The following is a 25,292-nucleotide window of genomic DNA, read 5'->3' on the forward strand; positions in this document are numbered from 1 at the left end:
AAAAAGAAATTTGTTATCTTTAAATTGTAACCGTGTAGGTTGGCAGTTACCTTCTCTTTACCTTTACGTGCTTAAACGCCTTATTGTCAGTTGTTTAATTACTAGTTTTTCTTTAATTTTTTGTAAATGGTTTTTCTTATTAGGTTTTACCGATTGTGTCTGTAATGAATAACTTTTAATTCTACTTTCTTTTGTATCTAACAAATAATTTCGTATATTTTTAAATATTGTTGGCTGACTTCTTGAACCCGCCCTTCTCACCTGAGCTTACCGGAAAGTTAATTGAAGATTCAGTACAAACACGATGGGGTATGTACTAACTTTCTCTTAATGGTTAAGAAACTTCAAGGGAGGATACTCGGCACTATTTCTTTCAAGTATAATGAAGCGTACTCAGCCATTCTCTATAATTAAGAATAGTTTGGAATCGTTCTTCACGTAGTAGTCACGTACATTTTTCATGAAGGAGAATTTTTCAATTCTTGTTTTACAATTTTCCATCAGGTATTCTCAATTTTATTTATATTACGGTCATTTTCACACAATTCATTTTGTTTATTACTTTATTATGAATGTAATTTTCTTTTATAGTACGTTTTTTATCTATTCAGTTTTGTCTATTCAGAGTTTTTATCCTCATGTTATCGTGCTTCGTTCAGTTAAGGCACATGCTAAACCTTAATATTGTAAACGCCACTTTTTGTACCTGATCAACTTTTTGAATGATTACGAATTGAATTATTCAACTTTTTGTTAAAATCAGTATCAGTTTTTTCCCATTCTTCTTTAAATCCAAATTAAGATACTTTGGTTAAAGTAACTGAGAAATTTGTTCAATTGGTAAAGAAATGTTCGTAGCTTTCTTCTGCAAACCTTAGTTTTTTTAATTCAATACCTAAAAATAAATAAAAGGGCTTGTTAACTAATTAAGAATTAAGGTTGCTCTTTTATTTGCTCATTTTATTTGATTGGGAACAATATCAGGGCTCCGAAATATCAACTCACTTTATTTGTTGATAAAGATTTAATTTATTCTGTACACTTAAGGGAACATCTTTAGAGAAATCAAAATATCCATATGTAAACTAAAGTTTAAGAATTTAAATCAAATTTATTACAATATTCATCTTTCAAAAAATTTTCCTCAAATTGTGGTATTATTATCGCATCGACAGCAGAGACTTTGCAAAACATTATTAATTGGGCTTCGTTTCTATTCCATTTTCCAGCAATTCGTCGGCACGCAGTTTCCCTTGAGATTACACCTAGTTGAGAAATTCACATCAATTTCTACATTCGGACGTTGTAAGGAATGCAGATCACGCTTTCTTGCAGAACTGGTTATAGGTATTTTTTTTACATATAATTTAAATCTTTGCCTTTGTATTTTAAAAAGAAAGGTTATAATTTTTTTCCTGTTAGATCATACCATTTTTAGTAGAGCTAATTTTAAATTCAATTGATAAAAATTACTAATTCATGTGGGTTATTATATTTTTTCAATCAAATTAATCTTATTTATAACTCAGTAAATAAACACTAATTATTTACAATAATGTTGATTTTTAGATTTAAAGCACACTGCCATGGTTAAATGTGAGTGAAAGGTGCTCCTGTATTCTATAACTGCGAAACTCTCTGGTAGCCCAAGTGAAAAAGACGTAAAAGATCCTTCTAATGAAAATATACCAACCAATTTGAGGAATCCATTAATAAAACAAGTAAGCGTAATATGCATGTTTGTTTCATAAACTAAGGTAAGAATTTTTACTTAAAAGTTGCATGTTTTCTTTGTAAAATGATGATAATTTTGTTTTTTTAATCATTATCTTTTACACGTCTCCCTATAGTTATGTATTTTAACTATTATTTTATATTTACCCTTTAAATATTCTTTTAACTCACACAAATACACAAGTGACATATACACCAATTAGACTGTTCTAAAGAGTGTTAGAAATAAAAAGGAATTATTTTGAAGTTCATAATACTTTACCAAGAGTTTGAGATATACGTAGTTCTTTAGCTTTCACAATAAAAATTAAATAATTTTGGACAAAATTGAGGGTTTTTTTTTTTTATTGGAAATTACATAAATGGAAAATGGTTTACTTTAGCTGTAAAAAACCAATGATTTATAAATTGATGGCAGTAAGTGTTACTGTTATTGACTAGGACAAGATAAGCACAAGAGAAAGATTGCAAGGAAGGAGTAATTCAAATAATTTACTGTTTTAATGTTGTGTTCAATCTAAAAAACTGATTTGTTTCCAAAATTTTAAATTTCATTTATGTTTTCATATTTCATTATTTTCTTTTATAAATTAAATTTCATTTTTTTGTTTATTTCCTGTAAGATAAAAATGTATTTTTGGAAACGATTGAGTTTTGATGTATAGTATTTTTGAACAGAACTCTATAATTAATGAAAACTCTTATAAACACTTTATTTCATCGAATAATTATGATTTTCAGATTGAAACAGCCAATACTGCGGGTACTACCTTCAAAACTATCCATCAAATGATGTTGAAATGAAAAAAAAGTTGAGGAAACATCCAATGGAATAAACTTTTGTTATGAATTAATTACTAAAGAAATGTATTATTCAGGTATTTGTAATTTTTTGTAATTTGCATGTTTGTATCACAATCTTATTTATTATATGATTATTTGACTTTCATGAAAAAAAGGAATTATTTAACTGAGAAAAACGTTTAGTTTTAAAAAAATCTATTTATTTCATACCATTTTTTTCTTACATTCTATGATATATAAAAAAAATACATAAATAAATTAATAAAATACAGAAAGAAGTGCTAAAAAACGTTTAAAACTAACAGAGAAACTTAAAAATAAAGAAATGTAGGTAAAAAAGCAAAAGTAGAAAATAAGTTCCAAAAAAATCCGCCAGAGGGCGCCACTTATCAGACAGGTAGTAAATAGTTCATATATTTGCCACCAGATAGCACTGTTGTAACCTTCCCTATATATACAGCTGTCAAAGCAATTTCTCTTCAGTACGACTTGAGTGATGCAGGGGGGTAGACCGCTCGCCGCTTCAAACATATCTATATCTAGTCTGGTCTAACTAACGTCAATCACCTCTCTCTCAAATGAATCATGAAGGTAGGGAGATGTTGTCACTTCGACGGTTCTCCCCACCCTGCCCCACCCTCGCAGCGAACTTAGTTATATAGCCTCTAGAGCAAGATGGCGGCAGTCAACTCACCTGTTCGCCAGTGGCCACTAGATCGCTCCAGCTGTCAGTTCCTCTTCCACACTCTCACGACTCTGCCAACCATTTATAACCTTCCTTTTGGGTTTTCTTTTTTACTTATACCACTCTCTAGACTTTGTAACCTTCCTTTTAGGTTATCCTTTTCATTTTTTACGTTTATTATGTTGAATATTAATAAAATATCAATTATTTTCGTTTTATTATTACTTTTTCATATTAATAAACAGATTTAAAGGAAAAACAAAATAATTGTTACTTTTTATTAATTTTTTTTTTAACATGCAATTTTTAATTTTGATAAAAACATGCATATTACGTATAATAAAATAAATACATACATTTTTTTTTATAGATTCCTGACCAAAGTTGTTGGTATATTTACATTGGATTCATCTTATACGTCTTTTCACTTAGGCTTCCAATGATGAACACTTTTGCATTCAGTACTCTGGGTATCACCAGTATTGATTCTGAAAAGCATTATTTATTGTAATTTATATCATTGAAATGTTTAGTGAGTTTTACCTAGCATAAAAATTAAATAAAGAAGTCTAATTAAACTAAACAATTGACTTTTTTTTAAAAAAAAAAAAAAAAACCTAAATCTAATGAAAGATATTTCCATAATATAGCACTTATTCCTTATGAATAAAATTCATTGGATTGGAAAAATAAAATAACACACAATGTACTAACATTAACATTATTATGGAATTATTTTTATGAAAAGGGATTAAAAAATTATAAGCTAATAACGACTAGGGCTAACGGATAACTTAGTCGTTGCTCTCGTGAACTTTGCCCAACTCTGCATGCATTACACTAAAAATAAACATGCATATTACATATAATAACTACATACTTGTTTTATTAATTGATTCCTGACAAAACTTGTATATGTTCAATGGAGAGATGTTATACGTCTTTGTCACTTGGGCTTCCACTGATGAACATATGTAGGCAGTACTCTAGTAGCAGCAGTATTCGATCTGAAAATATATATTATTCAATCAAAATATAGGGCTCACTGAGTGTAATCTTGAATAAAGAAACAATAGATAAACATCTATAATAATTTCATTCAATGAAAATGAAATAAATTCCAAAAAAGTACACTTATTATTAATCAAGCACAACTGTTCATAGATAATTTAAAATATTTCTAAACCTTTATCTAGAGTATGCATGCATTTATTTTAATATAAAGCTAATAAAGTGGTACATTACTCGCCTTCTGGTGAACTACAGAACTTCGTAAGTATTACTTGACATAGAATTTTTACCCACTTAACTCCCTGGTTTAGCTGAAACATATTTAAACAAACGTTAGTCTAAATGGAATACTAAAGAGAATTTCAAGGTATTTTATTCATTCTAACTAGCTGGATCTTTAAACAGGGACATTACAGTTTATTGAGTTAAATCATCGTAACAAAGAAGAAATTAGCTATTATCCGGAACTTTTACCTTTTCAAATGTTTTTTATTCATATAGTTGATTAAAGAAAGTACTGAATGCTGTTACGAAATAAATATTTCCAACTTAAAAAAGTAAAATTGTTATTGACTGGTACAATTCTTTTTGTTGCTGGCAAAAAGTTAATTCTAAATAAATAGAAAATTTACTTACTGAATCAGTAAGTCATGAATGAAGAATAATTGAGAAGAAACTGACAATTTTATAACAAGAAACGTTCCAATTGTATTGAAACATTTACTTTTCAAAGGTTTAAAAGTCAAATGCTAATATTTAGTTCGTATATAAAAAGGTATTCTAGAATGTGGACACTACTAAGGTAATAGTAAGTGTTCATCACTTAACAATTTAATAATAGAACATACACTCACCTAGAAATATAGTCTATCATTTTGTTAGAGAGAGAAGCTCAAAATGCAGATCTTTTGTTACATAATACGCTTGTTGTTACATCGAACCTTAGAGGGAAATCTATGTCTTACGCATGCAAAAATGAACCAACCTCAATTGCCTGCAAAAAAAAAAAAAAAATAATTAGAGTTCATAGTGTACAGGAGATTTTTGTTAGGGTTGATACATTAAGAATTAAAATGAAATAAAATTAAGTTGAAAATAAGAAAAAAAAATGATAGATGCTCAGGAAGAAAAGAAATCAAAGTCAAGAAATATTAGAAGAAGAAAAGATTAAGATAAGAAATAAACTTTCGTTAAAGTAACTGAAAAGAGAAATACCAATGAAATTGGTGAAAGCGAAGAAGACAGATGCTTTGCTAGATGAACAAAATAATAGAAAGGAAAATAAAGACGTCATGGAAACAGTTAATTAAGTAGTTAGTAAACATTAAATTCATGAGATATTAAACATGAAATAATTAAGACGGAAGAAAAACTGTATATGACAGAACTCGTAAAAACAATATTATTCGCTTAGAACTGGAGGATTTAATTAACACGTAATAGATGAAAAGTATGGTAGAAGTAATGAAGTAACAAAAGAAAGAATGCATTTGGAAAAGACGTACAATAGAGAAAATTAATAATGTGGATGTGGTTCGCTGAAGAATAATTCTTGGCAAGTGAAGATTTTTGAAAATATGGATTCATATGTAATAACTGATTATTTTTACCTGGGTCCGTGAGTGCTTCTGAGTGTGATTCTGTTAACTTCTGATGTTAACCACAACAGAAACTCCATGTTCATGATGAATGATGCCTACGGAAACAAAAACTAAAAAGAAAACGATCGAATTGAGAAACATCTCTTAATTTAAAACCTAAAAAATTATTAACCAAGTATTACAGAGGAATTATTTGTATCCATAAACCAAAAATTTGATTTCACTTCACAACGAAGGGTAGAATCGAGAACCTAAACATGTATTTTTCTGGACTTGAACAGTAACCAAGTAGAACATTGCTCACAAATTTAAAAGAATATTACATAGATAAATAAATGCTTCTCCGTTTGAAAGTACGATACAGTTCTGATGGAAAAATTACTAGCTTAACGTTGTCGAAAGCAGAAGGCTATAGAAAGGTTATGGGGTTTACAGCAACTGCCACCAGAATACTCTGATAACTAAAAACCTATCTTTTACAAATACCTTAAATGTCAAAATTTTGATTTTGGTTTTTAAAATTTCGATATAGGTAAATTTGAAGTATTTTTTTAATATTTTTGAAGTAATTTTTAAGTATTTTTGAAGTTTTTACAAGAAAATAACAACAATTTTGTCATATTTTGCTTGGAAAGAACCATTAATGTAGTTGTCTGTTTTGTAAATATTTTTCCAAATTCCAAGCTATGTTGAACAGTTTTCTTTTTCAACTTTATTTCTTAATCACCTTACCTTAGAGATATCGTTAAAAATCATTAAACTTGTGTTTTTTTTTCTTTAGATGTTCCAATCTGCAGTTGGTCAGGAAAGGAGGATATAGGATCGCTCCTTAGTAAACTACAATAAGATTTCCAAACATTTCTACAACCTCTGTTTTAAAGTCCTCCTAAAATACGAAGTTTAAGATAATCTGCAATTTAGGGGACGAATATTTCTGACAAGTATTGATAAGAGTAGATTAATGAGCCGATTTAGGCTGTGCTATTTAAATAGAATAGAATACATGTAAAGAGTAATCAACCAATAATGTGCTATACTCAATCAAAAACTATAACAGACTGTTTCTGTCCATCTGATTTGCACTTTGCTTAATTATAAGAAAAACAAGTGCACAGATCTGTTCTTAGTCTAGCCAGTTATTTGGATATCTTGTAAAGTAATTTACTAATAACAAATATCGCCATTAAAATCAATGCATTTTCTTATAAATGTAAAATATCTGATGAATTTCACCATGGTATCAAAAGTTATATTATGTTATTAAATATGTAAATGTTTTTTGATTTATATTTTGTAACTATATGTTATTTTTTAAATTACATTTTCTTCATAAATTATATTATAATAGCCTAACTTTTTCTGTAAGAGATTGGATGAACAAATTGTTAATAAACATAGAAGAAATAAAATACAGATTACCTTAATTATAGAGTTTTATTCCAAATAAAAACCCAATCCTTTTATACTAATGTGAATCTCCTCCAATTAGATGTCGCACTTAGGGATGTCGTTGTGAGAATTTCAGCTTTTGATAAAGATAATTAGTATTTCGTGTTTGCAACTTTAGCTTCTCTTCCTCTAAGAATTGAAGTACGATTTGACTGAATACGATGACTGAAAGAATCGAATACTGACACAAATTGAACATTTAACTTTTATTAAGGTTTTAACTTGATAAGGTTTAGGTGGGATACATTTTTATGAAAGTAATAATCCATTTTTATTCATATATTAAAAAGAGTAAATGAATGTTGTAATAATAAGAATATTATAAAAGAGAACTCCTTTGAACAAAAACCTTTAACTGATGAAATGTTTTCCTGGCAGAATTACACTTCCCTTAGGGTATGTTTGCGAGGTAGTCTCTTCGTGATCGGATCTAGTGCTCCAAATTCCGCTTCATCACAGAAACCAACTTCTACATCATCGGCTGCCATTTGACCAGTGAATCCTTCCTTCAGTTTTTGATTAACTGGATGTACAGCATCATTTCCAAAGTCTCGGAATATCTATAACATTCATTTATGAGAGTCAATTATGATATTGGAGATGCACCCGTAGAACACTGCAACTCCCCTACATGATTAAATAGATGGTTCTTTCTCAATCTTTTCTAAAATCGTTTTATTAATGTCATGCTCTCATCCTGGGGACTAGGCCATCTAAAACGCTTATATACTTATTAGCAGTTTTAAATTGTTTTATTCTGTCAGTTTCAATTGTAAAATTTGACACAGGAAGAAAAGCAAACTTGTAATAATCTATCTTCTTTAGAATTAATGAGAGTCACCAAATGAGAGGCTCCAAAATTATTAATAAATAAAAGTTACAAATTATTTTCCGTCATAGTCTGTACTTTTTTTAAATCGCCGATTGTGATTGGTTGTAATAAGAAAATTTCAATTGAGTATTTGCTTACATTTTGGAGAGGTATCAATTTAGTGCACAATTTCATCCACTTTCTTTTTTGATTAGGTACTATTTAATAGGTTTTCAAATCATTTAGCTTTACTTATTAGAGATATGAAGCACTTTTTGAAATAATTAGAACTTAAAGATGACGAAGCCCTTTAATTTAACGATCAATCAATTTAGTAATAAAATATTTTTATAATTAAACTTCGAGAACATTAAAAGAACTTTGATGATTTAAATATTTCTTTAATACATACCCGTATTGAATATACTCTTGCACAATAAGGCCATTTTCTGCCCTTGGGTCGTAGGTACCATTTTTCCATAAATTAATTGATCATCCCGTCTGCAGAACAATAGTGAGACTCCAAAACGGCGAACTCCTGAAATGAGAATAATTTAAGGGTTTACAAGAAAAAAGAAATGTTTTTTAATTATTTTTTTCCTGTGACTGTTGGTACCTCTTAACAGGAGCTTCTGCTTGTGATAGTGTTAACTTCTGATGTAACTACAACAAAAACCTACTCAAAAGTTCCTGTTGAATGATGCCAACAAGAAAGTCGGAAAAAAGAAAAGAGAAACAATTGATATAGTTTAAGGATTTTTCCAGCAACGACCGAAAAACTGTCATAAGACCTAAAGAATCACTAACCAATTGTAACACAGAATTTATTAATCTATAAACTAATGAACTGATTTCAGTTAATAAAAATGGTTATATGATTAGACACGAATAGAAACGAAAACCTAACACATATTTATCTGTCTGCGGTTGAACAGGAACCACAGTCAAGGCATTCAACCTAGAAGAATATTAATCACATTTCAGTAGAATAAAAAATAAATAAATGCTTCTCAGTCTGAGAATAGTGGGTTAGTTTTCAGTTAGATGATTATATTATCAGGTTAGAAGAAGAGGTCATTACCAAGCAGCAGCATCCAAAACTGACGGCAAAATTCTTCTAAGACCGTAGTAGAATCCTCCCAATTTTGTAATATCCTAGAATTTTTCCAAATCTCCACTTCGCATTCTCCTCAGGCAATGGAAGTGGCAAGTCTTACTTTGTAGCCTAAAAATGCAGCACAATAAAACATGTAATATAAGGTCAATAGCTATATACTCAGTGGCATTTAAAGATTAATTCCACCGAAATGAGGATGTTCTTTTTTGGGGGGGCGGTAACAATGCAGTGCTTAATTTCATTCCACTTACCTCTTTAAGTACCATTCAATTAGTAATAAAATCATTTAGTGTTACTTATAAGAGATTTATGGCACTACTTAAAATAACTAGAACTTAAAGGTAACGAAGCACATAATTTATTGATCATTGAATTTTGTGAAGAACAATTCTCATTAGTTAAACTTTCAGAATATTAAATGAACATTGATTTTAATATTGTTTTACTACATACTCGGATTGAATGTTCTCTTGCACAACTATGGCCATTGTTAGCTCTTTTTGAGGCAAGGTATCCTTTCTCCAAAAAGTATTTTGATATTGCTTTGCCATTTTTCTTATCCAACGGATAGATACACTGGAATAATGTTAGTTCATGTTCTCTCCTGATCCAATCTCTGAGAGCCAGATCCACACATCTATCTGAGGAAAAGAAAAATAATATTAGTAATTTTTAAATAATAATAATTATTATTATTATAACAATTAAATAATATTTGTGTACCATTTTTCAAGGTTTACAGAGTTCTTCACTGTCGTAGCTTTACGAGCAAAATATTCGCCTGACATATTAAATTAAAATAAAGTCTGTTTCCAATTTTTCTATTCAACAAATAAACCCATGAATCAAGCTGCAGCAGATGTGTTAGTATAAGAAGTAACCAACTGATCATTATCAAAAGAGAAGGTTATTGTTAAAGGTTTACATAAATCACCACCAGGGCGCTCTGATAATTGGAAAAATACTTTTTGCAACCAAATAATGTTAAAATTTAAGATTTGTATTAGGATACAAACCAGCGTAGGAGCTCTATTATGTTTATATTCTTCTTTTTTTCATTTTTATCAATTTTTTTAAATATTTAACATATTAATATTTGTTTTTGACAATTTTATTTATTCATTTAAAATACATATTTTAAAAAAATTAGTGCTCCTTAAATGTAAGTTTTTTAAAGTTCTATTTAGCAACATTAAAGTGAATTTTAATCAATTTCTGGGCGAAAAGTCAGAAAGGGTACTGCCTTTTTTTTATTATTTGTTATGTAGAAAGAATAAAACATTTCTGTCACAGACCATAATTTTCTTAATAAACTATTTGGATATATTATAAAATTTAGAAAGAAGTTAAAATTGTATATGAACAGAGTTTTGGTTTATAGCATTATTTACAAACTGGTAGAAAGTAATTCTTTAATTTGTTTGTTTTTACTTTTAATTTTGAAAATAGAAATGAGCGCAGTGAAAAAGGTAATGCACTTATAAATAATTAGTGATGCCAACGTTTTAGGGTAGAAAAGATGTGGTTATTGTTTCATATTTTTCAAGGGAACTCAGTTCACTTAAGGTAACTGGGAGATAAATATAAAAAAAACTGGAAATACTTTATTCTGAACCTTTCCTAAAGAATACTCAAGTAACACATTAAGATTAAAAGTGTTGGGTTCTTTTGGCGTGTACAAGAGAGATTTCAAGTACGTATCTAAGAGCAAGTATGTTTTAACAACTAATTTCAATTTAAGTGATTAAAAATTTGTAGCCTCTCCTTTCTGTCTGAGTTAAATACTTTGAAGAATCACTTTACTTTATTAAGTTGTGAAATGAAATGCCTTTCTAACAATAATTAAAAAAGCCTAGGTTTTAAAAAAATTGTCAGTTTGCATTTTATGTACATAACATTACCCTTTTACTCTTGACCTGGAGGTGAGGTAGTTACAAATTTTACATGCTGTAGATTTTAATTCCTAATTTTCATAAAATAATCTGCAAATTAAGTGACAAAAACAGGTTTGATAATCTTTCGAGAAATGAACAGTTTTCTTTTCTCTGTATTTTCCCACTCACCTTGCCATAAGGATATCGTTAAAAATAATTAAACTCGTGCTTTCTTCTTTAGATTGAAGCAACTCACTGTTGGAGAAGTAAGGCGGAGATGAGTTCGCTACTTAGTAAACAGTAAGGATTTCCAAATATTTCAACAATTTCTGGGCAGTAGATGTCCATCTTATGCTTTAAATACCTCTTAAAATACAATCTTTACGATAATCTGCAACTTGAGGTAGGAATGTTTCTTAAGTCAAGTTTAATGAACCAACATAAGCTGTGCTTTGAAACAAAAAAGAATAGATGTGAATAGCAATCAATAATGTGCTTCACGCAATCAAAAACTACTAGAGATTTTCCATTTGATTGCAGTTTATATAACTATAAGAAAAACATACGTGCACAGTTATCTTCTTAGTCCAGCCACTTATATGGATATCTTGTAAAATTAACTCGTGTAAAGTTAAATAATTTATTAATACCAAATTTAGCCATTAAAATCACTGCTTTTCTTTAAAATGGACAATGTCTGAATTAGTTTCACCATGGTAACAGAAGTTAAATTATGTTATTAAATAAATTACGTGTTTTTTGAATTATACTTTGTAACCATTTAGTGTTCTTTTTAATTAATTTGTTTTATATCTTGTTGAATTTAACTTATTTAAATTACATTTTCTTGAATTATTTAAATTGTAATTACCTAACTGTAAGACAATAGATGAACAAATATGTTTAAACATTGAAACAAAATACAGATTATCTTAATAATAGAGTTTTATTCAAAATACAAACCCAATCCATTTAAACTAATGTGAATCTCCTCCAATTAGGTGTCAATTAAAGCGAGTTAGAGGAATATTTCCAGTCCAGTCGTACTTAGGGATGTCGCCGTGAGGGTTTTAGTTTCTGAAAAAGATAAATAGTATTTCATTGCAAACTAGTTCAATTATAGCTTCTTTTCTACTAAGAATTGAAGTATGATTTGATTTATTTACTAGGGCTGAAACAATCAACTACTGACACAACTAAAGCCTTTTAAGGTTTTAACTTGATAAGGTTTAGGAGAAATAAATTATTATTCTTACATTACAAAGAGAAAATGAATACTGTAATAATAAGAATATTATATTTGAGAAGAACTCTTTGAACATCAAACTTAAACTGGCGAAATGTTTTCCTAATTTCTTCCACAGAAATCTGAAGCAAAAAGTGTTGATAAGATTCCTATTGTAAAATGTAAGCCTATTATATAATATTACATATAATTATTGTATAATATAATGCCTATAATTTCTTTCTTATTGGATATTTATGAGTACCATCTCGTACAATCATCCTTTAGGTCATGCTATGTGTCCTTTATGAAAACAATTCGAAATTCGGGCCATTCTTAAAACTAAATTACCATTGTCATAAAACGAACTGCGCCCAATACCATTGCTGTCTATAGTTTCTAATATTCTAGAGAAGACTGATTGCTACAAGCAATATTTAGAACATAATAATCTGCTGGATCTTCTTCGGTAAAGTTATCGTGCAAATAACAGCACACCCAGTGTGTTGCTGAATGTTACTGACGATATTCGTCTGGCAACTAACAAACTATGTTATCCATTGTTATTCTTTTCGATTTTACAAAGGCGTTTGAATAGGTTGGTCATGTCCTCTTACTTTACAAACGAAAACCATTCCAACTTTCCGACAAAACTCTGAAATGAAGACTTAATTTATTCATATTTATTTAATAGAAAACAAGCAGAAATGCAAGATGACTGTACGTCAAAGAAATCACCTAATTTTAGGGGTTCCTCAGGAATCTTTTTTGGGAAATCTCTTATCTTCCATTTACATAAACTGTCCTCTGTCTGAATTAGATTAGGGTATAATAAAATTTAATTTTGATGTGCTCAATTAGTGCGAGGACAAAACAAATTAATACTAAGTTTAATATTTGTAAAACCTATCCATGGTTGTTGTAAGAGCTAGATATGTCAACAATATAGTAGCAATTAGTTCCAATTTGAAAATAACTTAATACAAGATTCCTATTCCTTACGTAATATCCGCAAAATTTATGGGTATCTCAATCATAACAAATCGTGCAATAATGATGTTAGTGACCTTTCTAACAAAATTTCGAAAACGTTGCACCAACTAAAATCTAATACATTCTGTTTATTAACACTAAAAAAACTGCTGGTAGCAACAATCACATATCCTCACCTTGATTACGTCCTATGGTGTATAATGATTTAACTGCAGAACAGAATTTAAAATTGCAAAGGACTCTCTTAATTCCTATGTCCGCTCTATTTTGAATGTAAAAAGGGATGAACATCATCTCATCTTTCTTGATTGGCTGTGTATAAAGTACAGAAGCAAGTATTTCCTAGGAAACTTGATGTAATGCTCTTCAGGAATAAACACCTGCAACATTTATTTGATAGGTTCATTATTGTGGCCCAATTAGACTTTAGAAATAGCTGAGCAGTTAATACTTAGTTCTATATTTCTCATTTCTAATTCTATTTGTGAAGGTTTATCAGTTTAGAAAAGAAAGCTTATCATGTTTTATTTCTTTTATGTAATGTGTTTCTTCGTTGCCTTTAAGGGATGTTGTCCAAAAGACAAAGTAAAAGTTACTTACTTCAATCTTACTCTTTCAAGCAAAAAAAAAGATACATTGTAAAAGTCTATACATTCTAAAATACATACAGGCCAGCTACCAATTCAGTGCTCAGTTTCATTCCACTGTCTTCTTTTTTGGATACCAACTAATTTGTATTAATTGTATGCTGCAAAACTAATAATTTACTTTTACTCGTTAGAGACAAGTGGCAACTCTTAGAATAGTGAAACCTTGAAGGCAATGAAGCACTTTAATTAACTGGTCAATGGATTTTGAGATATATGATTTTCAACCGTTAAACATTCTAGAAATATTAAATAATTTTAATATTTTATTAACTACATACCATGTTTGTATGCACTCTTGCATATAAATTGCCACCTTTAGCATTAACTGAAGCTTTCGTTTCCTTCCATTAATTAATTTATGTTACTATGCCATTTTCCTTGCTCATTTTTACCAATAAACGAAAATCAGGACTCACCCCTACAAAATTATTGATAGATTTAAAATAAAATTCATTATTACTAGTTTTTCCAAATTAAAAAAAAAACTATTTCTTTCCACTATAGTGTCCTGGGGTCAAACATGGCAAGACTATGATGCCTTGGCTGAGTAAGCAAAGAGCCAAAGAGACCCTGTGTTTGGATAGAAATCAGATTACTCTGATTACAGGCCTATTCACGGGACACGGTAGGTTCGGGAAGCATATGCACAAGGTGGGGCTTATTAGCTCGGAACCGTTGTGCAGACTGTGTGTCAGGAAGAGGAGGAGATGGCCTCTCACCTGTTTTTCGATTGTGTTGCAATCGAGCGGTTGCGCTATGAAATCTTTTGGAACTTTGAGAGCAAAGGACATTGTAGCGCAAAATGAACTAGTGGGCAACGTCCTCAACCTTTTTTTAGAAGGGGAGGTTTCAACTATTAGACTCAATAGGGGAAGGCACAATAAGCCTCTAGTGGCTGCGGTGCCGTGAGACGTAGGTCTCGCACCGTTTTCTAGTCTTAATCTTCCACTATAAGCCATTCCAATATGATCGGTTGTAATCTCCACCTTATGAGCAGTACGTGCTCCGTAAAAGATTGATTTATACTCATTTTCAGTAGGACAAAAATTCTGTACATAAATACGGACAAGATGAGTGTTAAATTAAACAGAATTTTGTTAAAATCAATCTTCCTCAGGACTAACGAGATTAGCCATAATATAATAAAACTTACGACTAATTTTTTTTAAAGCTGTATTTCTTTTTTATTTTAACTTATACTTGAGGTTGGTTGTAATACAAAAATTTCTATTGAGTGTTTGCTTACATTTTGGCGAGATACCAATTCAGTGCTCAATTTCACTCCGCTTTCTTCTTGTTTATGTACCATTCAGTATGTATAAAAGTCAGTTAGTTTTACATATTAGAGATATGAGGCACCTCCTAAAATAATTGGAACTTAAAGATGACGAAGCTCTTTAATTAACTGATGATAAGCAATTCTCGACAGTTAAAATTTAAAGAATATTCATGATTCAAATATTTTGTTACTACATACCCTGACTGAATACAGTCTTGCACAAACTATAGCCTCTCTTTGTTTTGGGTTAAAGCGTAGGAATTCTCTCCATTAATTCATTTATATTGCTCTGCTCTTTTTCTTGTTGGTTTAACCAATTAAAGATGATCAGGACACATACATATAAAATTATTGATAAACTGTAACCGAAATTCTTCCATTAGTTTTCAAATCGAACCTACCAGTATTATTACGAAAAGGCACAATAAGTCTCTTGTGGTTGCGGTGCCGTGGGGATATACATAGGTCCGGTCACTTTTCTATTTCTATTATTATAAAACTTTCTTGCCACTATAAAACCATTCCAATGCGACGAAATGTATGACCACCTTGCAATTAGTAAATTCTCCACTCAAAAATTATTCTATTTATATTCGGTGGCAAAAACATTATATACATTACATGAACACCTAAAAAAGAATATGAATATTTAGCACTACAGAGAAGTTGGTGTTGAATTACTAAAAACCGTTTTAGCTTTTACATCAACTGCATAAATACGTCCATCTAATATCTCTTCTGCTGATCAAAAGTGAGACATCAAAAGGTGAGCTCCTTTTGAAATGAGAATAATTTTGAAAATTGTGGATTCACATGAAATAAGCAGTGATTTTTTTAAAAATATTATTTTTACCTGGGTTTGTTGGTGCCCTTTATCAGGAGCTTCTGATGTTTATTACACCACTCACTAATGTTTCAAGTTCCTGAATAGTGATTACTATGGAAACAGAAACTAAAAGGAAAAAGAGTGATTTATTTCAAAGATGTTTCCAGCTACAGCAAAAAAATATCACAATTTAAATATTAAGATTTATTAACTAATCGTAACACAGAATTATTTATATCCACAAACTTAAGAAATGACTTCAATTCTCAATGGGTACAAACGGGAACGTAAAAACATATTTTTCTGAAGTTGAACTCAAAGCATTCAAGCCAGAATATTTCTCTCATTTCAACAGAATATCGAATTAAACAAATAAATGCTTCTCTGTTTAGAGAATACGTAGGTCACACAACAGAAGACTAAATCATCAAACTAGAAAATGAGGCCATTACTTTGAAACTTCAGCCTAAAAAGACGGCGCAATTTCCTATTTTTCTAATATCCCAGGATTTTTTATGTTCTTCTCACGTCTTATAGCGCCAAAGGTATTTTACGGCAATAAAAAGCCAGTAGTTTCTCTTTTCTAATTCCACCAAGTTAAAAGAACAATTAGCAACTTACCTAATTTCTTAAGTGTACAAGCAGTTTATTCCTGTTTACTTGCAAACTCTATAGTTATCACAATATGATCTGCAGGTATAAATGCACATTATTAGTGGGAATCTGAGTTTATAGTGGCTCATTTTTCTTTATCCACAACTTATACAGAAACCCGACAGGCCTTCCCTGTCACAAATATACAATGACATTAAAGACTGAATACACCATTGTTGGGTACATCAGAAGATTCAATAAAAGTAATAATAAGATTAATTAACTGACGGGCAAAAAAAAAAATCAACACTGATAAGACGTGTGTTAAAATCAACTGCTCCTTCAGGAGCAAATGTCAAAAGATTGGTCTCTGACATCCCTTACATCTACACGTCTTAATAGCCTAAAAAAAATCCAATCGCAATATTTTAATAATAATAAGTAGAACCTTTCGTCAAAGGAAGTTTGTACATAAAAGAATTTTTCACTGGCGTAGCGTTACATCCACATGTATTGACGCATAAGATTATAAAGTTGGTTTGTTATCAGCGTCTGCTATAAAAATAAAAAGGTATAGCCATTCCACAAGTATTGCTACATATTGCTCCTTCCTAAATTACTGACTGAATATTGGCCAAAGAGGAAGGTTATTTATTGTTTACATCAGGTTCATAAAAATCGCCAGCTGAGTACTCTGTTAACTAGAAAACTATCTTTTACAACTACCTTTAATAATACTAAAATTTCATTTTCTGTGGCAGGATATAGAAGTAAAAAAAAGTATTTTTTATTAACGTTTGTTTTTCGAACTATTTATAGTTCTTGGTCTATTAACAATATACAAAACATAAGGTTATTAATGTTTACAAAAAACTCCACTGGAGCGCTCTGCAAACTGGAAAAGTTTAAATGTCCCTCATAGCCAAAATATTAAATATTGTATCAGAAAATAGAAGTGCGTGGGAGCTCTCTTGTGTTAGATATTGTTTTATGTTTTTACCAATTTTGTTTTTCCTTTCACACATATATTAGTGAAAATAATTTTTATTACTTCATTTTTTTTTATTCTTAATGCTGCTTAGTAACATTATTGTGAATTTTAATCAATTTTTTGGCTAAAAGCCAGAAACAGATTTCCCCCTTTGAATCATTTTTTTACTTAAAAAGAAGGAAATTTAAGTATTACTGGCCTCTAATTCCTTAAAAACTACATATATTAAAATTATAAGAATTAAGAAGAGTTGGAGAAAGCACGGAGTTTAAATAAGAGTACACTTAACAAATTGACAAAGTAAGTGCATTTTTTTTGGTAATTCTTATAATTTTGAAATGCGTAGTAAAAAAGGTAATGTACGAAACAAATAAATAAATAGTGATCCAAATTTTTAACTGCTGAAAAGTTGTGGCTTTTGGTTTAATTTTTCAAGGAAACGCATCTCACTTAAGTAAAATTAGTGCATTAAATCTTACCACACTCATTTATACGTTAAGATTTTGAAAACGTTTTACACAAATGAAATAAATTATTAAAATCCTTACCAGTTCTAAAATAAAAACCAAAGTTTAGAATGTTAGGGTGCCTTTAACTCTGAACGTTTCCTAAAATATACTTTGTCACATTATGGTTAAAAGTGATAGAAAGATTTCAAGTAGCTATGTAAGAACAAGTATGTTTTTAGAGTGAAATAATAACAAAAACTAGAATGTTCGATTTAAATTTTTAAGTCTCTCCCTCTTATTCTGTAAGTTGAATACTTGGAAGAGTCACATTGCTTCATCATGTTGTAAAATCAGATTAAAACGCCTTTCTAAAAATAATTACACTGGTCTATGTTTTCAAAAAATTATGTGAGATTTTATTTAAAACTAGTCCCAAATTATTTATGTTGAACAGTTTTCTTTTATACTTTCCCAATCATTGAACCTAAGAGATATCGTTAAAAGTAATTCAACTTGTGCTTTTTTCTTTAGATGTTCCAATCTACAGTAGGAGAAGAAAGGAGGACATAGGACCGCTCCTTAGTAAACTACAATATGAAGATTTTCTAAGATTTCTACAACCTCTGTTTTAAATTCCTCCTAAAATACGAAGTTTAGGATAATCTGCAATTTAGGGGAGGAATTTTTCCTAAGACAAGTATTGATAAGACAAGATTAATGAGCTGATTTAGGCTGTGCTATTTAAATAGAATAGAATACATGTAAAGAGTAATCAATTACGTACCCAATCTTTGTTGTATTGCTATGTTATCTAATCTATTAGTTGTTCCTCTGCCAATCTTTTTTAAATTACATTTAGTAACAATTTAGTGTTTTCATGAATTAATGTTTAATCTCTGCATGAAATTGATTTTTTTAAAAACATGTTTCCTGTATAAATTTAAAATTGTAATTAGCTAACTTTATCTGTGTATATGAAAACAAATTGTCAAATTTTAGTTAAACATGCAAACAAATCAAATACATATCAGCAGTTGTAGAGTTTTATTCCAAATATAAACCCAATCCATTTAAACTAATAATTATTGCTACTATAACGTGATAGAGTTAACAGAATATTTGCAGTCCTAAGATGTACTAAGGGAGTGTCAATGTGAGTTTGTTTTTGAAAAACGTATCTAGTATTTCATGTTTGGAATATAAATAATTTAGCTGGTATTCTCCTAAGTTTGAAGTGCGATTTGATTTATTTATCAGGATTGAAAGAATTTGACTATTGCCACAAATTAAACACTTTACGTCTTCTAAGCTTTTAAATTGATAAGGTTTTGGTGGGACATAATTTTTGAAAAAGTAATACCAGATTTTATATTGAAAAGAGAAAATGAATATTTTAATAATAAGAATAACACAATAGGGACTCTTGTGAACAACAAACTTCAACTGATGAAATGTTTTCCTGTCAGAATTGCAATTCCTTAAAGAATGTTCGCGATAGGATCTAGTACTCTATATCCCGGAGATACCAGCTTCTCTATTATTGGCTGCCATTTAATCTGCTAATTCTTCCTTTAGTGTTAGATTAGCTGAATGATCAGCATCATCAACTTCCAATGTCTTGGAATATGTGTAACATTAAGTTAACTTTACGATATAGGAGATTAGAAGCATCTATATAATACTGCTACTCCATAACATCATTCCATCCTTCATCAGAAGAATTTCAATAATTTGGACTAGAAATTTTGATTTCATTTATATCAAAATAACCTTATGTCAAAACTTAAATCAAACGGAATTATCTAACTCTGATGATGGATACAGCACGAGACCAGGCACAGATTCAATAAATGGTCTTGCTGAAAGAAAAAATCAAAGATATTATAACTTGCTTTACATTGTGAGCACATTATTGAGTGACTACTGTAAAACTTAGCACTGATGTAAAACAATCAGACAATAATCTATCTTCTTCCTCTTGGAATATAGATTGAATCACCCAAAGATGAACAGAATTCTGCAATTTAAATTCAATTTACGACTATTTTTTGCTACGTCTAAACGTGCATCTGACTAACAACAAAAAAACACGTGTGGAATACGTAAAAAAACTTGCTATTAATTAAAATAATTTCTATCTTCTTCTTAGAATAATAATCTGTCACAAAAGAAGTGATAAGTACTGTACAAATTAATAATAAAAATATAGACTAACATTATTGCTTGTCTTCTTCATAGAGTTTTAAAAAAATCGACGAAGAATATAGAGATTGGTTGTAATATTAACCTTCTTTCTGAGTATGTGGTTACATCAGAGCTTAACTTCACGCCACGTTATTCTCTTTTGGCGTACCAATCAATTTGTATCAATTGAACGTTGCAAAACTAATCATTGATATTTTACATGAAAGAGACAAATGGCAACCCTTAAAATAATGAAAACTTGAAGCTCTTCAATTAATTGATCAATGAATTTTGTGTTGTACTGTTCTCAACAGGTAAACTTTATCAAATCCTTCATTCAAGGAAAGAATATCTGTATGTACAGCATCATCCAGTTCTAATATCTCGGAATATCTGTAACATAAAGTAAATAACTGTTTGATATTTGGAGATAAGAAACATTCATGGAATTTTATTTCTATTATTTGCAATGTAAGGCTTACGTGATCACATAAGTGGTAGGAATTAGACCAGGATATATTCTAAGAGTCCCTAGTAGCTATTATACAGTTCACATCGTAAAATATGTAATTCTATTTTCTGCCAGATGTTAACAGATTATTTATGCATTAATTATAAACATTTTTTTGAATAGGTATTAAGTTATTCGAAAAATAAAGATTACAACTTTTGACTGTATAACTCCAACTCCATTGATAAATAGTAGTGGTAAAATATGGCAATTTTGTAACATCCTAGCATTTCCCAAATATTTGTGCACACTCCCTAAACCTTTGGAGAAGATTGTGTGCTACAAGTTGAAAGAATATATTGACTGCTGAATCTTCTTCAGCCAAGTTGTCGGAGGATTAGAGCACACAGAGTGTGTTGCTGAATGTTACTGATGATATTCGAGTTGCAATTGACCACCATATATTATCCATTGTAGTGCTTTCAATTTTACAAAGGCTTTTGAATCTGTTAGTCTACTTCAAAGATAAAAATCATTGCAATACTCCGACAAAGAACTGAAAAGAACACTGAATTTATTCATATTTATTTAATAGAAAACAAGCAGAAATGCAAGATGACTGTACGTCAAAGAAATCTGCTAATTTTAGGGGCTCCTCAGGAATCTTTTTTGGGACATCTCTTATATTACATTTACATAAACTGTCCCCTGTGTGATCTACAATAGGGTAAACAAAATTTAATTTTGATGTTTCCTCAATTGGTGCGAGGACCAAACAAAATAATATTACTATTAATGTTTGTAAAACCGGAGCTATGATTGATGTAAGTGCTAGAAATGTCAATAGTCTAACTATTAGTTCCATTTTGAATATTACTGCAAACCCTATCGCACACGTGATACCCCCAAAATGTTTAGTGGACACAAACTATCGTAGAATAATAATGTTAGTTATCTTTATTTTTAAAAACCTTGCACCAACTAAAATATATTAAAAACTTCTGTCTATTTATCTATAAAAACATTTGGCCGCATCATTAATAATTCCTTACCTCGATACTATTCGTTAATGTTTAATGATTTAACTGCAGAGCTACCGTCTCTTAATTCCTATGTGCGCTCTATTTTAAATGTAAGAAGGGACGAACTTATTATCCATCTTTCTTGATTGTGTGAAGTACAGAGGCAAGTATTTCCTTGGTAACTTCTTGTAATGCTCTTCAGGAATAAACACCTGCAACATTTATTTGATACGTTCATTATTGTGGCCCAATTAGGTTTTAGAAACATCAGGCAGCTAATACTTAGTTCTATAATTCTCCGTTCAGAACAGTTAGTTGCAATAATTCATTTTTAATTCAATCCTCATTATTCTAGAAATCTTTACCTCCAACATCATACCATAATACTGCAATAGCATTATTTAATACCGAATTGCACTTCAATTAACTGATCAATGAAATTTGTGATTCTCAGCTGTTAATCTTAATAGAATATTGAAGGATTTTAATATTTGAACTTCATACGCTATCTGTATAACTCTTGCATAACCATAGCCACTTATAGCATTAGTTGAGGCTTGCATTTCCTTCAATAAATTAATTTATATTATTACGCCATTTTTCTTGCTCGTTTTTACCAATAAACTATAATCAGGACCCATACCTTTAAAATTATCGATTTTTATTAAAATTCTTAATAGTCATATAAACTATTTTTTTTTTAAATCTTACCACTGTAAATCATTCGAATAGATTTGTTTTTACCTCAACCTTATGTAGGTTCTTATGTAGGTAGCAGTAGGTTCTTCATAAAAACATAATTTATGTTTATTTTCAGAGGAAAAATCATACTAAACACAAACACGGACACGAGGAAAGTTCAAAAAAATTTACCACTAAAAAGAAGTTTGTTAAAATCCAAAGACCTATTAAGAGTAGCGGATTTCGCTCTCCAATGACACAAATAATAACAATAAAAACGAACCTTATTTTAACTAGAAACGTTTCCATTAACTCTTCCCTATTGCCATATCTCTCCAAGCAAAATATGAAACAAATGTATCACACTCGTATATAGTTGTTTTGCAATCATTCCATCCACAGATCAGTAGGGTAACACCAAAGGGACGAAAAAACAATTTCTTGCCACTATTAACCATTCCAATATGATTTGTCGTTACATCCACCTTTCAAATAGTAAGTTCTTCGTATATTTATTTTCAGCAGCAAATACCTCGAATACAAAATAAAAATGAAGTTTTTTAAAATCCAAAGATCTATTAAGTGCAGTAGATTGCGTTCTTATACCAACTCCATTTACACCACCATCTAATAACAACAAAAAAGTGAGTGGAATACAAAGCACTACATGTCATTGTCGCAAATGATAATAATATAAATTGTAATTACTAGTATTATAAAAGAAACCTTATTTCAAGAAGTTTTCCCATTAATATAATCCTTCCTTATTGTCACAGCTTTCCAAGCAAAATATGCAACAGTTGGATCTCACTTTAATAAGGTCGGTTTGCAATCATCCCATCCACTAGTGAAGACTAAAAGAACGAACTCTTCTGAAATTAGAATAATTAGGAAAGTAAGGATACACAAAAAATAAGTGACTTTTTTTTTACATTATACCTTCTACATGGGTCTGTTTATTGGTTGCCTTCATCAGGTTATTTTGAAGGTGATTCTGCTGGTTGCCTTCATCAGGTTATTTTGAAGGTGATTCTGCTGGTTGTCTTCATCAGGTTATTTTGAAGGTGATTCTGCTGGTTGCCTTCATCAGGTTATTTTGAAGGTGATTCTGTTATCTTCTATCCTTAACCACAGAGAACTGAAACGTTCTGACGATACAATGGAACGAGAAACTAACAAGATAAAAATAGATTTTGTTTTTAAAAAAGGTTTTTTCGACAACAGGAAAAATGCTCCCATAATTATTGGCAAAAAAAAAAAAAATAGTAAACAATTGTACCAGAGTATTACTTACAAACTTTAATACAAAGGTCTTACTTCGATTCCCAACAGTGGATTGAAACGAGGAACTGAACACATATTCTTCTTGGAGTTGAACAGCAACCACAGTCAAGGCACTCACTCAACCTACAAGAATATTAATCACATTTCATCAGAATAGAAAAATAAATAAATGCTTCTCAGTTTCAGAATAGTGGGTTAGTTTTCAGTAAGAAGATTTTATTATCAGGTTAGAAGAAGAGGTCATTACCAAGCAGCAGCATCCAAAACTGGCGGCAAAATCCTTCTAAGACCGAAGGAGAATCTTTCCAATTTTGTAACATCCTATAATTTTGCCAAAATTCCACTTTGCATTCTTCTCAGGCAATGAAATGGCCTAAGTCTTAATTCGCAATCTAAACACTTTCTCAGTGGAACTGAAAAAATAATTCCACCGACAGGACGCTGGTTTTTTTTTTTAATTTTTTGGAGGGGCGGTAACAATTCAGGGCTTAATTTCACTCCACTTACCTCTTTAGGTACCATTCAAATAGTAATAAAATCATTTAGTTTTACTTATTAGAGATTTATGGCACTTCTAAATAATTAAAACTTGAATAGGACGAAGCACTTTTATTTACTGATCAATTAATTTAGTGATGAACGATTCTCACTGGCTAAACATCTAGAATGTTAAAATAACATTGATTTAAAGATTGTTCTACTACATACCCGGATTGAATATAATCTTGTATAACTACTGCCGTTCTTTGCACTTATTTACGCGTAGGTATCCTTTCTCCATAAATCAGTTGAAATTGCTCTGGCATTTTTCTTATCCAACGGATAGATAACACTAGGATAATGTCAGTTTGCAATCATCCCATCTTCACAACAATAGTGAAACGCCAAGAGAAAACACTTCTCTACAATCAATACAATTAAGAAAATAATAACTCACAGAATGAAGTGATCCTTTTTACCTGGTCCTATTTTTGTCCATATTAGGAGTTTCTGAAGGCGATTCTACTTTCTTATGTTAACCAAAGTCAAGTGACCACCCATTCGAAGTATCCTGATGAACGAAACAATGGAAAGAAAATGAGTGAATTTTTTTTTTTTAAGTTTTTCCAGCAACAGCAAAAACACTCTCATAAAAATTTGAGAAGTTTTGGTTCAAATCCACAGATCATATAGGACCACAGGTTTTTATCTGTTATATGCCCTGTATGTAAACATCCATCTAACCAATAAAAAACTAAAATAGCAATATTTTATTAATCATAAATAAAACCTTTTGCAAGGAAAGTTTAACCATAACATAAATCTTCATTGCTGAAGCTTTCAAAGCTAAATATGCACTTGAATCACACTGGTATGATATCGCTTTGCTATTACTCTAGTCAAAAAATCAAAACAGAAAAAATAAAATGAAATCATGGCATAAACAAATTGTTCCTAGTACATAAAATAACAACCAAATGATGGCCAAATAAAAACAAATTTGTTTTCATTTATGTTTCACAACGTCGCCACAGGAGTGCTCTGCAAACTGGAAAAAACCTTTAATATACTCAAAACATGGTCAAAATATCAAGTTT

General features: G+C 30.1%; 1 protein-coding gene and 2 long non-coding RNA genes across 36 annotated transcripts; 2 read left to right on the forward strand and 1 right to left on the reverse strand.

Moving 5' to 3' along the window:
- Window positions 1-64: 64 nt before the first annotated feature.
- LOC141460609 (uncharacterized) lies at window positions 65-3,809 on the forward strand. The gene is made up of 5 exons (XR_012462255.1): window positions 65-309; window positions 1,230-1,347; window positions 1,570-1,721; window positions 2,476-2,612; window positions 3,594-3,809. It is a non-coding gene; the product is annotated as an uncharacterized lncRNA (long non-coding RNA).
- On the reverse strand, window positions 3,488-25,194 carry LOC141460607 (proteasome subunit alpha type-2-like). 34 transcript variants are annotated; one of them, XR_012462249.1, is made up of 26 exons: window positions 24,424-25,192; window positions 23,726-23,838; window positions 23,371-23,603; window positions 23,158-23,303; window positions 22,715-23,058; window positions 21,781-21,962; window positions 17,102-20,670; window positions 16,681-16,845; window positions 16,087-16,185; window positions 15,432-15,862; window positions 15,201-15,316; window positions 14,233-14,372; window positions 13,481-13,684; window positions 11,276-12,163; window positions 11,114-11,194; window positions 9,936-10,062; window positions 9,666-9,853; window positions 9,177-9,320; window positions 8,508-8,633; window positions 7,255-7,844; window positions 6,568-6,721; window positions 5,845-5,930; window positions 5,089-5,228; window positions 4,473-4,545; window positions 4,104-4,230; window positions 3,488-3,711 (listed from the first exon to the last, which is right to left on the reverse strand). XR_012462249.1 is itself a non-coding variant. In XM_074140781.1 (5 exons), the coding sequence occupies exons 4-5, from the start codon at window positions 8,574-8,576 to the stop codon at window positions 7,665-7,667; spliced, it is 249 nt and encodes an 82-aa protein (XP_073996882.1). In that variant the 5' UTR covers window positions 8,577-8,633; window positions 9,177-9,320; window positions 9,666-9,853; window positions 9,936-10,062; the 3' UTR covers window positions 7,476-7,664. The 34 variants fall into 34 exon arrangements, 1 of the variants encoding a protein (XP_073996882.1); XR_012462239.1 differs by having other exon boundaries at window positions 23,371-23,569; window positions 23,963-25,192; XR_012462244.1 differs by having other exon boundaries at window positions 23,158-23,285; window positions 23,963-25,192.
- Window positions 5,924-6,889, forward strand: LOC141460611 (uncharacterized). Its single transcript, XR_012462257.1, has 2 exons — window positions 5,924-6,367; window positions 6,617-6,889. It is a non-coding gene; the product is annotated as an uncharacterized lncRNA (long non-coding RNA).
- Window positions 25,195-25,292: the final 98 nt, after the last annotated feature.

This window comes from Rhodnius prolixus, unplaced genomic scaffold, assembly GCF_049639745.1.
Source record: "Rhodnius prolixus isolate KJV_2025 unplaced genomic scaffold, Rpr scaffold_6, whole genome shotgun sequence".
NCBI classification, from domain to species: domain Eukaryota; kingdom Metazoa; phylum Arthropoda; class Insecta; order Hemiptera; family Reduviidae; genus Rhodnius; species Rhodnius prolixus.

What these genes read in the sequence shown, in the direction of transcription:
- LOC141460607 (XM_074140781.1), bottom strand. Translation starts at nt 8,576, where the DNA reads ATGGAAAAATGGTACCTACGACCCAAGGGCAGAAAATGGCCTTATTGT. An exon ending in CAAGAGTATATTCAATACGG is followed by an intron (nt 7,845 to 8,507) that starts GTATGTATTAAA and finishes TGAATGTTATAG; the next exon opens with ATATTCCGAGACTTTGGAAA.